The sequence below is a fragment of the Trichechus manatus genome, unplaced genomic scaffold (genome assembly GCF_000243295.1).
Source record: "Trichechus manatus latirostris isolate Lorelei unplaced genomic scaffold, TriManLat1.0 scaffold00019, whole genome shotgun sequence".
NCBI lineage: Eukaryota > Metazoa > Chordata > Mammalia > Sirenia > Trichechidae > Trichechus > Trichechus manatus.
This window is the reverse complement of record NW_004443955.1, coordinates 8,396,756-8,412,445: the sequence shown is the minus strand read 5'-3', so window position 1 is coordinate 8,412,445 and position 15,690 is coordinate 8,396,756. Positions and strand designations below refer to the sequence as shown.

Here is a 15,690-nt window from a genome sequence, read left to right as displayed (position 1 = left end):
CTCTACAATCATGTGAGCTGTTTCCTTGATATAATCTCTCTCTACATATATACTTATACACTTTACTGGTTTTGCTTCTCTAGAGAACCCAGCCTAAGACACTCACTAAGATGGGTATGATTAAAAAAAATGAAAAATAACAGGTGCTGGTAAGGTTGTGGAGAAACAGGAACCCTCTTCTGTTGCTGGTGAGACTGTAAAATGATATAGCTGCCGTGTAAATCAGTTTGGTGGTTCTTCAAAAAGTTAAACATAGAATTAATATATGACAAGCAATTTCACTCAAAATAACTGAAAGCAGAAACACAAACAGATACATGTACACTAATGCTCACCTCAGCTCTATTCACAATAGCCAAAAGATGGAAACAACCTAAACGTCCATCAGCAGACAAATGGATAAACAAAATGTGGTACATACATACGATGGAATATTATTCAGCCATAAAAAGGAATGTAGTACTGGTACATGCTACAACATGGATGAATACTGAAAACATCATGCTGAGTGAGATAATTTAGTCACGAAAGGACAAATATTGTATGACTCCACTTATATGAAACATCTAGAATAAGCAAGAGTATACAGAACAAAGTTGATTAGTGGTTACAAAGGGTGGGTGGGAGAGAGGGAAAAGGGAGGCTCATTGCTTAGTGGCACTGAGCTTCTGTTAATGGTTATAGAAAAATGTGGTAACAGATAATGATGTTTGTATAACATGATGAATACCACTATTGACACTGAATGGCACGTGAAGAATGCTTAAATGGCAAATGTTATGCTTCATATACATATGTGACTGGGCAAGGTGCCTCTTGGAGGGGGGACCCTGAGAGGATGTGACACGTGGTGATGGTTACTCCTTATCACTGATACTGAATGAGACAGTAGACTCCATCCATTCCCTGGTGTTCATCAAGCATTGGCCCTGTGGCTGGAGCTGGAGATGCAACTAAGAAAAAGATGCTGTATGTGAAACTTGGGAGATATGGCCCTAGTAATTAGAAAAGTCTTCAAGAACTGACTGGATATGTATCCACTCTGACAGTCTCTGCCTTTTAATTGATGTATTTAGGCCATTCACATTGCAAGTGATTATTGATATAGTTGAATTAATATCTACCATATTGTAACTGTTTTCTGTTATCCTTTTTCTTTGTTCCTTTTTTGTCTTCCCCTCTTTTTTGCCTTCCCTAGTTTTAATTAGGCAATTTATTGACTATTAGAACATTTATCCCTAAATGTCCAAAGGAGCCCTGATGATACGGTAGTTAAGAGCTCAGCTGCTAACCTAAAGGTTGGCAGTTCAAATCCACCAGCTGCTCCTTGGAAACCCTATGGGCAGTTCTAGTCTCTCCTACAGGGTCACTATGAGTCAGAATTGACTCGATGGCAACGGTTTTTTTTTAAGGTTCGAAACAAGATATACTTTGGGGCTGACATGCCACATTATTAAGACAAAATAACAAGACAACAGTGTAGGAACTGTATTTCTGTGTTTATGCATTTATGTATCTAAGGGTCTTGTCTTTGAACACAGTCCCAGAAGTTGCTCTTGGGTCCCATTTGGTGCCTTTCCTCCAGTAGGGGGATACCAGTGAGTACTCAGTAGAGGAAGCCCCCAGCTCTGCTTCAGTAAGTGAGGACTCGGAGGCAGAGACATGCGGGCCTGGGGCTGGCCATACACACTGGACAAGCAGGAGCTGTGTAAAGCTACTGAACCCTTTCTTGGGGTCTCCTCTGTATCAATGCTTATACTTTCTTGGGCGATCTTTTCTAGGGGTGTTATGGATTGAATTGTGTGCCCCCAAAATATGTTAGAATACTAACCTCTGTCTGTGGATACAATCCCATTTGGGAATGAAGTTTTTCTTTGTCATGTTAATAAGGCTGTATCAGTGTAGGGTGTGTCTTAAGCCAATCACTTTCAATCACTTGCACAGAAGCAAGGAAGCACAGATGGGGGAAGATAGAGGCCAGGCCACATGAAGATCACCAAGGAACGAAGAGCAGAAGCTGATAAGAGACAAGGACTTTCCCCCAGAGCTGACGGAGAAAGACTTCCCTTAGAGCCAGTGCCCTGACTTTGAACTTCTAGTGCCTTGAACTGTGAGAAAATAAATTTTTGTTCATGATAAAGTCATGCCCTTGTGGTGTTTCTGTTACAGCAGCACTAGGAGACTAAGACAAGGGGCAATATCTTGGCCCTCAGGTTCAAAAAGTATGAACCAAAGGCGATCCTTTGAAATGCTCCTGGCCAAAGGCTCCACGGCCGCCCCATCTGCCTGGTGGCACTCTTCCACACCGGAATACTCACACTGTGTGCGCAGCAACAAGCTCCCAGAAGGTACACGGCTGCAATACCTTTTTGCAAGGAACATGTACTCATAAACATGGAACCCGTTTGGGAAATGCCAGGTTAGCTTAGGGATCTTTTGCTTTCAGCGTGACTTCCTGAAGCCAAAAATGAAATAGATACTGAGCTGGGGAAACCACCTAGCTGGGAGCCTGTGCCCTCTCAGTTAGAGCAGTGTGTGAGTATAAGCATGCATCTGGGTGCCACGTGCCAAAGGCTTCTGTGCTGTGCACCCCGCCATGTCCCTGCCAGACACCACCAGGCCTGTACAGCATGGGCCTGAGGAACATGGGGGGCAGCAGTACACAGGAGCTCCATGCCTCTGCCAGTGACATATGTGTGCTGACATGCACCAAGGCGCTTGCCAATATCTGGCAGGGCTCCAGTGATATTCCAAGCCCTGCTGTTTGGTGGCTGGGTGCCTGGAGCTCGGGGAGACTGGGGTATGGCCCTGAGCCAGGCACACTTACCCTCCGCCCGAGCCGCCATTCTTGCTGCAGTGCGTGCGCGGCTCGCTGGATGCCAACTTCAGCAGCTCCGTCCACTCACGCTCCCACTCCTCCTCCGTGTATACCAGCCCCGACTGCACACAAAGGGAGGCTGGGTTCAGGAGGGTGTGGAGGGTCAGGGCAGCGCCCTTGATTGCCACCTGCCCACCTGAGGAGTGCGTGGTGGTTGAAGGTGGCCTGGGCGGCCGGCTCGACCTTCCACATGGGACCCAGGCTGGCACACCTGTTAGTGGCCACCGACTCTTCCCTTTTTGCTACTGACAATATTTTTCAGAAACCCCAATCTCTAATCTCAGTTGTTGGGAGTTCGTCCAGCAACAAGGGTTCCTCCCAGGGGCAGTGATGACCACACAGTGTCTTGTACACGCCCCAGGTGTGAAGCTATCTATTAAAGGGTTTTGAGGGATGTTGGGGCAACTTCAAGCACATGGTGAGCAGTTTCCGCCCTTAGAAAAGCAAAGTTGAAGCATTTTTATGTTACTATCCACCAAGGTTAGCATGAAATACATCTGGCATGAACTGTCATCCAGAAATGCAAACGCTTTTCTACCAGTTCCATCTTCTCAATTCTCCTGGTTTGGAACTAAAATTCACATATACAGGAGGGACACATGGAGTCCAGAGAGCACAAGCAGTTTTCCATGCCACACAGGAAATGCTGGTTTCACTTCAGCATGGAGCCTGGGTGTCTTTTTGGCCCCTAACACCACTATGCCTTACCTTCACACACACACTGGGCATACCCAGAACCCAAACCTGCTGCCCATCGTCTGAGCAAGGTAATGGACAACCTGCAAGGAGACTGCAGGCTCCTAAGAGCAGAAGTGGCAGCACCTGGAGAGGCTGTTAGACCCTCCTGGACCTGCGCAGTCCTGGCCAGAATGCTCCGGTGAGGAGGACATAAGGACTCTGTGGATGGAGCACGCACCGGGCTCCAGGCAGGGGCTGGGATGGTGGGCAGTGCCAGGCCCCACTGCAGCTGCCTCTGGCCTTCAAGCTGTCACCAGAGCAGTGACCTGGCAGTCAGGTGGTCATATAATTTGTCATCCAAGCCGGGGCACTTTTGAAAGTGAAGGTGGGTGGTTAATAACTAGGCCAGGATAGAGGTGTGGGCAGACACACGGCCACACAGGCCGCACTGCAGCAGTGTATCTGTGCTCCAGGGGGCAAGTGGAGGATGCCTTAGAAATCCTTGGAAGCCGCTCCTGCCTGACTGAACAAGATCACTTGGAATTGGGGGCCACACTCTGGACTCCCCCACGGTTTGGGGCTGCACCTGGCATGGGTCCCATCTTTGAACTCCCTCATGGGTACCCACCTCCTTGTTCTGCTGAGTCTGCTGCCACCGCCACCTCCGCTTCAGAGCTTCCCTCTCCGCTCCTGTCCTCATCATTGTGTACAGAGCCTTCCGCAACACCAGGTCCCGGTCGTGAAACCCCCACATCCCTGTGGTGGAAGCCAACAGGAACAAAGGAGACAGAAAGGACGTGAGGCGGGTACAAGTGGGAAGACTCAAACAGCCACGCCCAGTGCACCAAGACAACATGCTCACCAAGCGCTCAGTTCTCACCACGAGCTCACCATTCCTCTCTGTTCCTCCTGATGCCTCTCATCAACACAGGCAGGCTAATGAGAAGCGCTTCCCCGCCCAATGCCGCAGCACTGGGTGAAAAGTGAGGGTGGTCTTGGTAACACTCTCAGTCTCTCAGTTTTGCCTTGAGGGACCTAATGGGCCTCAGTCCTGAGTCTGAGAAAGAGACAGCACATGGGAACAAGTGAGTGGCCTGTCCTGCTCAGCTGCTAACTGAAAGGTCAGCAGTTTGAACCTGCCCAGTGGCTCTGTGGAAGAAAAGATCCAGTGATCTGCTCCCATAACGATTCAGCCTAGGAAACCCTATGGGGCAGTTCTACTCTGTCATATAGGGTTGCTATGAGTTGGAATCCGCTCGACAGCAAACAACATGTTCCACTTAACTAGCTCCCCATTTATCTCACAATAGGAGCGAGGGACTGTTCTAGCGGTTTTAGGTGCTGGGACACACATGGCAGCACCTGGGCAGACCGAGCTCCAAAACCTCATGGAGTGCGCACTGTCAGAAGGGGTCACGCCATGGCGTTAGCAAGTAACACACCATGTCGGGCTGGCAGCCCACGGAGGGCGACGGAGGCGAGAGGACAGAGAGCGTAGGTAGATCTGTTACAGGGTGAGATGGGGACATGGAAGCAGAGACTGGGTGGGTGAACCAGCGAGCCTGTCACCATCTGGGGGAGTGTGCAGGCAGAGGGGCCCCAGTGGAGAGGTCCTGAGGGGCACCCATGAGGTGAACTGGAGAAATGGCAGGAGAGAAGTATTCTGGAGCTGGTCTAAAGGGCTGAGGCCGAGAGCTGGAGGGTCTCGAGGACTATAAGGGCAGGGGTTCACTCTCAGTGAGCTGGGAGCCCCTGCAGACTTTTCAGAAGAGAAGCGACAAAAACTGATCTATCCTCGGAAAGGAGCAACCTAGCTGTGCGCCCTGTTTCTGCAAGAGTATGCCATAACCCAGGACTGCTGTGGGCGCGCCCAGCGAGTGAGGCTTTTGTCTTTTACACAGCGTGCGTTGCTGTTAGTTACTGTTGAGTCAGCTCTGACCCATGGTGACCCCGTGCACAACAGAACAAAATGCTGCCTGGTGCTGTGCCAGCGTAGACTGAGGGAAACGGCTCCTTTCATGGAGTGTGCCTGGCCAACCTGACCCACCCTCAGCCCTGCTGGCCTGAGGGCTCCCCCAGGCATGGAGAGCCCCTGCTGAATCTAAGCTCAGGTCTCTTACAGAGAGAGTTTCCTTGTCCCACAAGTGCCTGTCCACAAGCCTGACTGGGGATCACTTGCACTCCTGTGGGAGCCCCACAGTCCAAGATCCTGCCAGGCATGGTGAGCAGGTGGTCAACAAGTACTGCTGGGCGTATGCCCCAAGACCAGCTGCTTTGGACAGGCCTGGCCCTGTGCATTCATCTATTCAAGTACAAAAGGAATTCAAAGTATCAGGAGACACGAGGAAGGAACAGTGATGGCCCAGCCTCTCCTGCTGCAGGAGCCAAGGCTGCCTGCCAGGGGTCTGCTTTCCCCAGGCAGGCTGGGGGCCATGAGCTCCTGGGGGAAAAGTGCCTGCCATCAGAAGGTGCCTGGGGGCAGGGTCCTTGCCTACACCTTGGGCTGACAGGAGAGGGACTCTTACACTGCAGTTTCGGAGGACAAGGCATGTCCACATCTGAGAGGTTACCCAGGCTGATGTCTGACATAGATGAGAGATTACTTCTTTCCTATTCTTTCTCCAGTTTTTATGTGGAACAAAAGAAAATATGTTCACTAATGGGGGAATAGTTATATGAAATACTACACCACCATTCAAACACATGTTCCTGAAGAATAATAGCATGGAGAAGTCTCAGTAAGATTTTAAGGGAAACATGCTGGGTTCACACTACGAGTGAGCATCGTGAGATCACACCTTCATTTAAAGTGTAGACAGAAGGCGGGGGCACTGTACCAGTACAGCAGAAGGGGCCATTGCCAGGTGGAGGGATTGTTGATCTTTATTTTCTCACTATGACAAATATGGAATACTTTTATAATCCCAACAGATAGAAATTTGTTAGTTTTAAAATGAAAAGGAAACAAGTAAGTGGGTCCTGCTGTCTTCGTCATTACTGCTTGTCATTTCTGGAATGTTACACTTGCTCTCGGTCCCTTTTCTCCCCTGGGTCTCCCCAGGTCCTGACTTATTCCCCTCCAAATTCTTTATGGTCTCATCTCAATCCACCTCTTGCTGAGCAGGCCGTACTGCAAGTCTAACGAGAGGTCTGGTGCTGGCCCTTGCTCTAGGCCACAGCACCGAGTTAGCCTGGATAGGTGTGTTTAACCAACAAGGACCACTCCCTGTCTGAATATTCTGATCCCTGGAGATAGACTCTATACTGCACACCCAGGGCTGATGAGGGACCTGATGCCATGGTCCCTGGCACAAATCCAGACTCACCTGTCAAAACTGACTTGGCCTGTGTATGTAAGGCTGGGCCTAGAGGGGTAACTGAGCTTCCAGAAAGTCAAATGTGACCCTCAGTTATTAAAATATTGCCATCCACACCTGTTGCACCTCCTGGTGAGGCTTTTTGAGACCAGGAAGCTCACAACACTGCTGGAGAAGGTTGTTGACCTCTCTGCCGTATATGCTAACTGTGGATTCCACTGTGATTTACCCAAGCGGTATTGATGCCTGTCTTTCCTTCAGTCTAGATCTATTATTGACTGCTGTCAATGTGGCAGCTCCACACTATCCAACCTCACATACTGCTCCCCAAGCTTTCTGCTTGAGCCTAACTGTGCTCAGCCTCTGAATATTCTGTTGATTCTTGCCTTTATGTGTTACTCCTCTGTTTTTCCTGCTTGCAATGGCCTCTTTTACACTCTTCACTTTTTCAAGTTCTTCAAATATCATTAAACATTCCACCCCCTCCATGAAGTCTTCTTTGGTTGCTCAAGACCACAGTTTCTAGTTCCCACTCCCAGATGTCATGCTGAGGCCTCCTTCTAACATGATGTGTCTTTTTCCATGTGTGTTCAGTCTCTTCTCCAAGCCTGTGAGCTAACTGGCCAAAAGGACCAAGGTTGTCAGCTCCATCTCTTGGGGACTCTTTTAGAAGAGTGACATGCATGGGTCTACTTAGCATATGTCTGTCCTTTAACAACATGTTGAACAGATGTGGGACCTGCTACCTTTTGTCTATGCTTACCCAGTGAGGCGGCATGTAAAAGGCAGTTCCCGTCCCCTGTCGTGGCCAAAGGAAGAAGCCGTTTACAGCTCGTGCATACTGTGGACCACCAATTCAGGCGACCTGAAACAGAAGCTCACTTTAGAACAGAATCCCAGAAAGGCAGGGACCATCAGTAAGTATGTTTGCTAAGCATAAACATCAGTAAAAGATTTTCTAGAGGAATTCTAGAGAACTTCAGTGGGAGGGCAGAGAGTTACAGCTACTTTTTCTCAAGTAAAATATATATTTTTTCCCTCTCTAAGACAAGAAATGGCCAAATTCTCCCATTGACTAGCAATAGGATTAAGAAATGTAATGCCACAGGCTTGGATCTGGGAGCATATTTCATAAAAAACATAAAATTTCTCTTAAATTGTGTGATTTTCTTGAACACAGTTTCTTCTTTTGAAAGTTACTTTTTTTTTTTAATCATCATTCTTTTTTGATGCATACATACTCTTGAAAGTATGGTTTACATTTGACTTAATACCTCAAAACCACGATAGCTACTCAGGAGTAGTCATGTCATGTTCAATTTCATTAAAACATACCTGCAGACTTCCAGTCTGGAAGATGAAGTAGATGTACTTTTCCCTATTCCTCCTGCTAAGTACAACTAAAAACCCTGGGGATTTTATATGAGACAACATAAGAGACTATGTAAGATGGAGAGAAGAAGGCAGATTAGATAGGTACCCAGGACTGAGGAACAACATGGTAGTGAGTTCTCTGGGTTTTCTCTTTGCCTCATATATCCTAGACTGGGTGCTGGAGAAGTGGCAACCTGGAAACACCAACCGGTGCAGAGAAAAAAAAGCCTCAAGAAAGGTTTGTTCTTTCCAGATGAAAGATCAGAAAGGGGAAACTTAGCAAGACAAAAAACTTTTAGATAATAACTTCTGTACTCCAGACAAATACCACAGAGAAACTGTGGCTCCACTCCTACCCCTGACAGCAAAGGCCCAATTGAGAGCCAAGACTTCCATTCTTGCTAGCCTGTAATAGGGTACTCTACTACCCTTACTCACTGCTGGGGTGGTGTCAAAGAAGATCAAGCGCAGAGCGAAGACTTCAACCCCAATGGGTTGTAATGAACTTCAACTCTCATTCCGATGTCAGTGGAGATCATGTAGGGAGCCTGAACTCTCATATGAGTCTGGAGGAAATCAGGTGCCCTATCCCCTCTCAGCCAGGGTGGTATCAACAGTGGCCTAGTGGGTAGTCTGGACTTTCACCCCTGCCCAGCAGTAACAAGGAGCCCATCCCACACCAGGTGTCAACAGAGGTAGAGTGGAGAACCTCTACTTCTATCCCCATCTGTGGGGGTAGGGGGGCAACAGCTCTCTGGACCCACCAGAGTGGTGTCATAGGAGGTCTACTAAAACACAAGATTTAAATAGACACAGAGTCTTATAGTTTAATATCCAAAATGTACAACCAGCAATTACAAACACATTTGAAATAAACAGAAAAAAAAAAAGACAATATCAGCAAAGAAATAGAAAAGTCCCATCCCCCAAATAATCAAAGATAAAAAGAAAAACCAAACAAAGACTTGGAATTGAAAAATCAATAAATGAAATAAAAAATTCAATGGATAGACTTAGCAGCATAAGGGCGAGAACACAAAAAAGAATCAGTGAACTTGACAGTTGTAGATAGCACATAGAAATCATCCAACTGGAACAACAGAGAGAAAACAGACTTAAAAAAATAACCTACAAACAAAAACCAGAGCCTCAGGGGCAGAGAAACTAATACAAAATATCTAACATTCGTATTATTGGAGTCCTACAGAAGAAGAAAAATAGGAAAGAGGTAAAAAAGTATTCAAAGAAATAATGGCTGAAAATTTTCCAAGTTTGGCAAAAAAACATAAATGTATGGATTCAAGAGGCTAAGCAAATACCAAACAGGAAAAACCTGTGGAAATTCACACCAAGACAATCATAACCAAACTTCTGAAAATTAAAGACAAAGAAAAAATCTTAAAAACAGCCAAAGAGAAATGACACCTTACTTATACAGGACAGATAATTCTAATGATAGCAGATTTGTCACAAAAAACCATGGAGGTCAAAAGGAAGTGGTACAAAATTTGTCAAGTGCTAAAAGTAAAGATTTGTCAACCCAGAGTTCTATATACAGCAAAAATATCCTTCAGGAAGAAAGGAGAAATCAACACATTCTCAGATGAAGAAAAATTTAAGAGAAGCAGACCTGTCCTAAAAGGATAGTTAGAGGATGTTCTTTAAGCAGAAAGGAAATAGTAAAATAAGCAATCTTGGAATTAGAAAGGAAGAAAAATACAGGAAGAGCAAACATAGGAGTAAATACAATACACCTTCCTTCTCTTGAGTTTCCTAAATTACATTTGATGGTTGAAGTAAAAATTATAGTACTCTCTGTATATGTGCCATTTCTCAATGTATGTAGAGAAAATAGTTAAGACAATTCTATTATGAATGGTGGAGGGTAAAGGAACATAAAGGGTGGTAAGGTTTAAATGCTGTTCAACATAGTACTTTTTTTAGCATGTTCATTACTAGTATATAGAAATAGAATTGATTTTTGTATGCTCATCTTGTATCCTGCAACCTTGATGAAGTCACTTATTAGTTATAGGGTTTTTTTTTTTAGCTTCCTTATGATTTTCATCATAGACCACCATGTCATCTGAAATAGAGTTTTATTTCATTCCTTTCTAAAGTATGTTTTTTACTTCTTATTCTTGGCGTATTGTACTCGTTAGAACAAGTAGGATTCATTCCAAGGATGCAAGATTGATTCAATATTGAAAATCAATCACTAAAACCCACCACATTAATATATTAAAGAAGAAAAATCACATAATCATATTAATTGAAGCAGAAAGAGCATGTTAGTACATCAACAAAAAATCTACAGCTAACATCATACTTAATAGTGAAAGACTGAAAGTTTTCCCTCCAAGATCAGCAAGAAGGCAAGGCTATACACTCTCACACTGCTATTCAACATAGTACTAGAAGTCCTAGCCAGCGCAATAAGCCAAGAATAAGAAATAAAAGGCATACATCAGAAAGGAATTAAATAAAACTGAATCTATGTGCAAATGACATGGTAGTCTATGTAGAAAATCACAAGGAAGCTACAACCCCCCCCCATAACTAATAAGTAACTTCATCAAGATCAAAGGGTACAAGATGAACATACAAAAATCAACTGTACTTCTATATACTAGTAATGAACACATGGGAACCGAAATTTAAAAACACAGTTACAATCACTCAATAATTAAATACTTAGGTGTTGTCTTAGTTATCTAGTGCTGCTATAACAGAAATAACACAAGCTGATGGCTTTAACAAGCAGAAATTTATTCTCTCACAGTCTAGGAGGCTAGAAATCTGAATTCAGGGTGCAAGTTCCTGGGTAAAGCTTTCTCTCTCTGTCAGTTCTGGGGTAAGGTCCTTGTCATCAATCTTCCCCTGGTCTAGAAGCTTCTCAGTGCAAGGACCCTGGGGCCAAATGACACACTCTGCTCCTGGTGCTACTTTCTTGGTGGTATGAGGACCCTATCCTCTCTGCTCGATTCTCTCTTTTATATTTCAAAAGAGACTGACTCAAGATACAACCTAATCCTATAGATTGAGTCCTACTTCATTAACATAACTGCCTCTAAGCTTGTCCCATTAACGTCATAGAGGTTAGGATTTACCACACATAGGATAATCACATCAGATCACAAAATGGTGGACAACCACATAATACTGGGAATCATGGCCTAGCCCAGTTGATATACATTTTTGGAGAACAGAATTCAATCCATAACAGGTGTAAATCAAACAAAACATGTTCAGTACTTGTATGCTGAAAACCACAAAATGCTGATGAAAGGCATCAAAGATATAAATAAATGGAGAGATATACCATGTTTATGGATGACAGGACTTAACACAGTAAAGATGTCAATTCTCTCCAAACTGATCTATAAGTTAGATGAAATTCCTATCAAAGTCCCAGAAAAGTTTTTTGTAGATATAACAATTATTTTAAAATTTCTATAGAATGGCAAAGGAACGAGCATACCTAAAACAGTTCTGAAAAAGAAGACTAAAGTCAAGACTTATTACATAGCTATAGTAATCAAGACTGTGTGGTATTGGCAGAGGGACAGACATATGTATCAATGGAATAGAATAGAGAACCCAGAAATAAACCCATGCCAAGTACAGCCGACTCATTTTTGACAAAGGTACAAAAGTAACTAAATGGAAGAAAAGTAATCTTTACAATAAAATGGTGCTGAATAAATAGGACATTCATAGGCAAGAAATGAACCTTGACCTAAAGGTCACACTTTATATAAAAATTATCTCAAAATAGATCATAGATTTAAATCTAAAATGTAAAATGATACAACTTTTAGAAGAAAACATCTGAAAAAGAGGGGTACTGATAAACATCTCAGGTTTTCAGGTGAGATCCCTGATGGAATACGTCCTGGGAGTAAGATGAAACTGGAAGTATACAAACTGTCACAAAGTCTTAAACACAGCCATGAATAAACTTAGTGCCTTATTGGATCAAGGTGATCTGCCTGTATCTGCCAGTTAGAAGAAAATTAAATCTTTTCTGGCGTAAGATAGCATTGTAGAGAGCCCATATACCTTCACATAACAGAGTGCAGCATTTAATGAAAAATTACCATGCATGTAGGAAATGGATCAAATGACATAACTACAAGAGAAAAAAGAGAAAATAGAAACAGATCCATCCACAGATTATCCAGATTTTGAAAGTAACCAACATGTGCTTTAAAATAAGTATAATCAATATTTTCAAGAAAAATGAAACAATAATTTCACCAGAGAAATTGATACTATGAAATAATAAAATAGAAATTCTATAACTGAAAAAATATAGTAATTAAAATCAAGACTTTGTAGATGGGTTTAACAGACGACTAGACACGGCAATCATCTGACTAGAATGTATGCTTGTGGAAATATCCTAATTGAAATACAGAGAACAGAAAAGAATGCAAAAGACAGAAAAAAGCTTAAGAGATATATGGGATACTGTGAAGATTCTGTAACACACACGCAACTGGAGTTCCAGGAGTTGGAGAGAGGTGGGTAGAGAAGCAGTATTTGAAGAAATACTAAGAATTTTCCAAAACTTATAAATGACATAAAGTCATAAATTCACAACAGGAACATTTCAAACTCCAGTCAGGCTAAAAACAAACAAATTAAAACCACATCCAGGTATATCGTAGGAAAACTTCTAAAAATCCAAGAAAAAAAGAAAATCTCAAAAGCATACAGGCAGAAAAAAAAAAGTACACCTTACTTTTGAAGGTGAAAAAATAAGAATAACAGTCAACTCATCCATGGAAAAGACAGATACTAGAAGACAATGGAATGACTGAATGCTGAAAGGGAATGATTGCCAATGCAGACTTCTATATCTCAGATAAACAGAAAGAGAATTTATCACCATCAAATCTGCAGTAATACTAAAGGAAGACCTCTAGGCAGAAGGAAAACGATCCTGAATGGATGCAGAGTATACAGAAGGTATAAAAAGACTTGAAAGGGAAAATATTTAGGAAAATTTAAAACAATATTGATGATTTAAAGCAACACTACTAATGTCCTATGGGGATTAAATTATATATAGAATTAAAACACATGACAGCAAGAATACAAGATATGGAGTGTGTAATAAATGACAAATTCTATGGTCTTTACTTTGTCCAGGATGTGGTAAAAGGGCCAAATTAAGGTAAATTCTAATAACTCAAAGATACATTTTGTAAACTGTAGGGTAACAATGAAAAAGATAATGAGAGAATATATAAATAACAAACTAGAAGAGGGAAAACAGAATAATAATCATCCTTAGATAATTCAAAACAGTGCAAAAAAGAGGAAAAAAGAAACACTACGAAAAAGAAAATAAACAATAGATTTAAACCAAAATGTATCAGTATTTATATTAAATGTGAATGAACTACATACTCTAATTAAAAGACAAACATTGTCAGCCTTGACAAAAACAAAATAAAACAAACAAACAAACAAAAAAAAACCCAGAAACCAGACAACTATATGCTGCTGACAAATGACACGCAGTAAATATTATCCAAAAACTAATTGGTGTCAATTCCAACTCATGGCGACCCTACATGTGTCAGAGTAGAACTGTGCTCTGCAGGGTTTTCAATGGCTAATTTTTCAGAGGTAGATTGCCAGACTTTTCTTCTGAGGTGCCTCTGGGTGGACTTGAACCTCCAACCCTTCAGTTATCAGGAGAGTGCATTAACCATTTGCACCACCCAGGGACTCCACCATGAATGTAATGACAAAGAAATGTTAACTGTAACTAGATGGAAAAAGATATAACATTGAAAAACTAAGCAAAAGTAAAGCTAGTATAGTTCTACTGATATCAGATGAAGTAGCCATTACTAAGGCACAAGATGAAGAAAAGATATTTTATGATGATAACAATTCAGTTAGAAAACACAACAATACTAAATGTGTATACACCTAATACCTTAGCCTGAAAATATATAAAGCAAAAATTGACAGAATAAAAAGACTAGTAGACAATCCATGATCAAACTTGGAGATGTTAGTGTAACGTTTTTCGATAAATGATAGCACCAACATACCAAAAATCAGCAAAGATTAGATAAACATAATCAAATAACTTGATTTAATTGATATATATAGAACACTGCATGTAGAAACTTCAGAATAAATATATGCACTTTTGAAATCACATTGAAATTTTCCAAACGTGACTACATGTTGGGCTATAAAGCGTCAACGAATTTCAAAAGATTTAAAATCATTCAGAGTATGTGCTTTGACCACAGTAAAAATAAGCTGGAAATCAATAACAGATAAAAAGAAGAACAGAAAATCCCTAAATCTTGGTAATTATTCATTGGCCTCCAAATAACTCATGGGTGAAAGAAGAAATCACACAGGAAATCAGAATATATTTTGAACTGAATGATAATAAAATACTAGTTATCAAAATTTGATATAGCTATAAGTAGTTATTAGAGGGAAGCTTTTTAGCTTTAAATGTGCATATCACAAAAGATAAAAGACTGAAAATAAATGTTGTAACAGTCCACTAAGCCAGAGAATCAACAGGAAATCAAACATAAACAAAGTTGACTGACGTAATAAAGAAATCAGTGCTATAGGAAGCAAACATACAATAGTGACAATCAAACAAAGTCAAGAGTTGGTTTTATGAAAAGAGTAATGAAATTATTAAACCCTTAACAAGTCTTATCAAGAAAAAGAGAAGGTACAGATTTTCAATATCAGGTATGAAAAAGGAAACATCATTACTTTTCCTACAGATATCAAATGCACATGTTACGCATTGAATTGCGTCCCCCCAAAATGTGTGTCAACTTGGCTGTGCCATGATTGTCCACCATTTTGTCATCTGATGTGATTTTCCGAGGTGTTGTAAATCCTACCTCTATGATGTTAATGAGGCCGGATTAGAGGCAGTTACGTTAACGAGGCAGGAATCAATGTACAAGATTAGGTTGTATCTTGAGTCAACCTTTTCTGAGATATAAAAGAGAGAAGCGAGCAGAGCAGAGAGACAGGGGGACCTCATACCACCAAGAAAGTAGTGCCAGGAGCAGAGCATGTCCTTTGGACCCAGGGTCCCTGTGCTGAGAGGCTCCTAGACCAGGGAATGATGGAAGACAAGGACCCTTCCCCGGAACTGACAGAGAAAACCTTCCCGTAGAGTTGGCACCCTGAATTTGGACTTCTAGCCTCTTAAAGTGTGAGAGAATAAACTTCTGTTTGTTAAAACCATCCACTTGTGGTATTTCTGTTATAGTAGCACTAGATGCCTAAGACAACATATAAACATAATGTTCATATTATAAATAATTTTATGCCAATGCATTTGAAAATACTAAATAATATGGATAAATTCCTTAAGAAAACACAATTTACCAAAATGGACTCAAGGAGAACTACAAAAACAAAGTATACTGT

At 42.1% G+C, this 15,690-nt stretch overlaps 1 protein-coding gene across 1 annotated transcript in view; it reads right to left on the bottom strand.

Moving 5' to 3' along the window:
• The window catches only part of OTUD7A (OTU deubiquitinase 7A), a 186,252-nt gene that overhangs the window by 56,469 nt on the left and 114,093 nt on the right, over positions 1-15,690 (bottom strand). Inside the window, 3 exon segments of the mRNA XM_023727856.1 lie at positions 2,828-2,919; positions 4,185-4,312; positions 7,637-7,738. Of these exon segments, the coding sequence (XP_023583624.1) occupies positions 2,828-2,919; positions 4,185-4,312; positions 7,637-7,738 (322 nt within the window).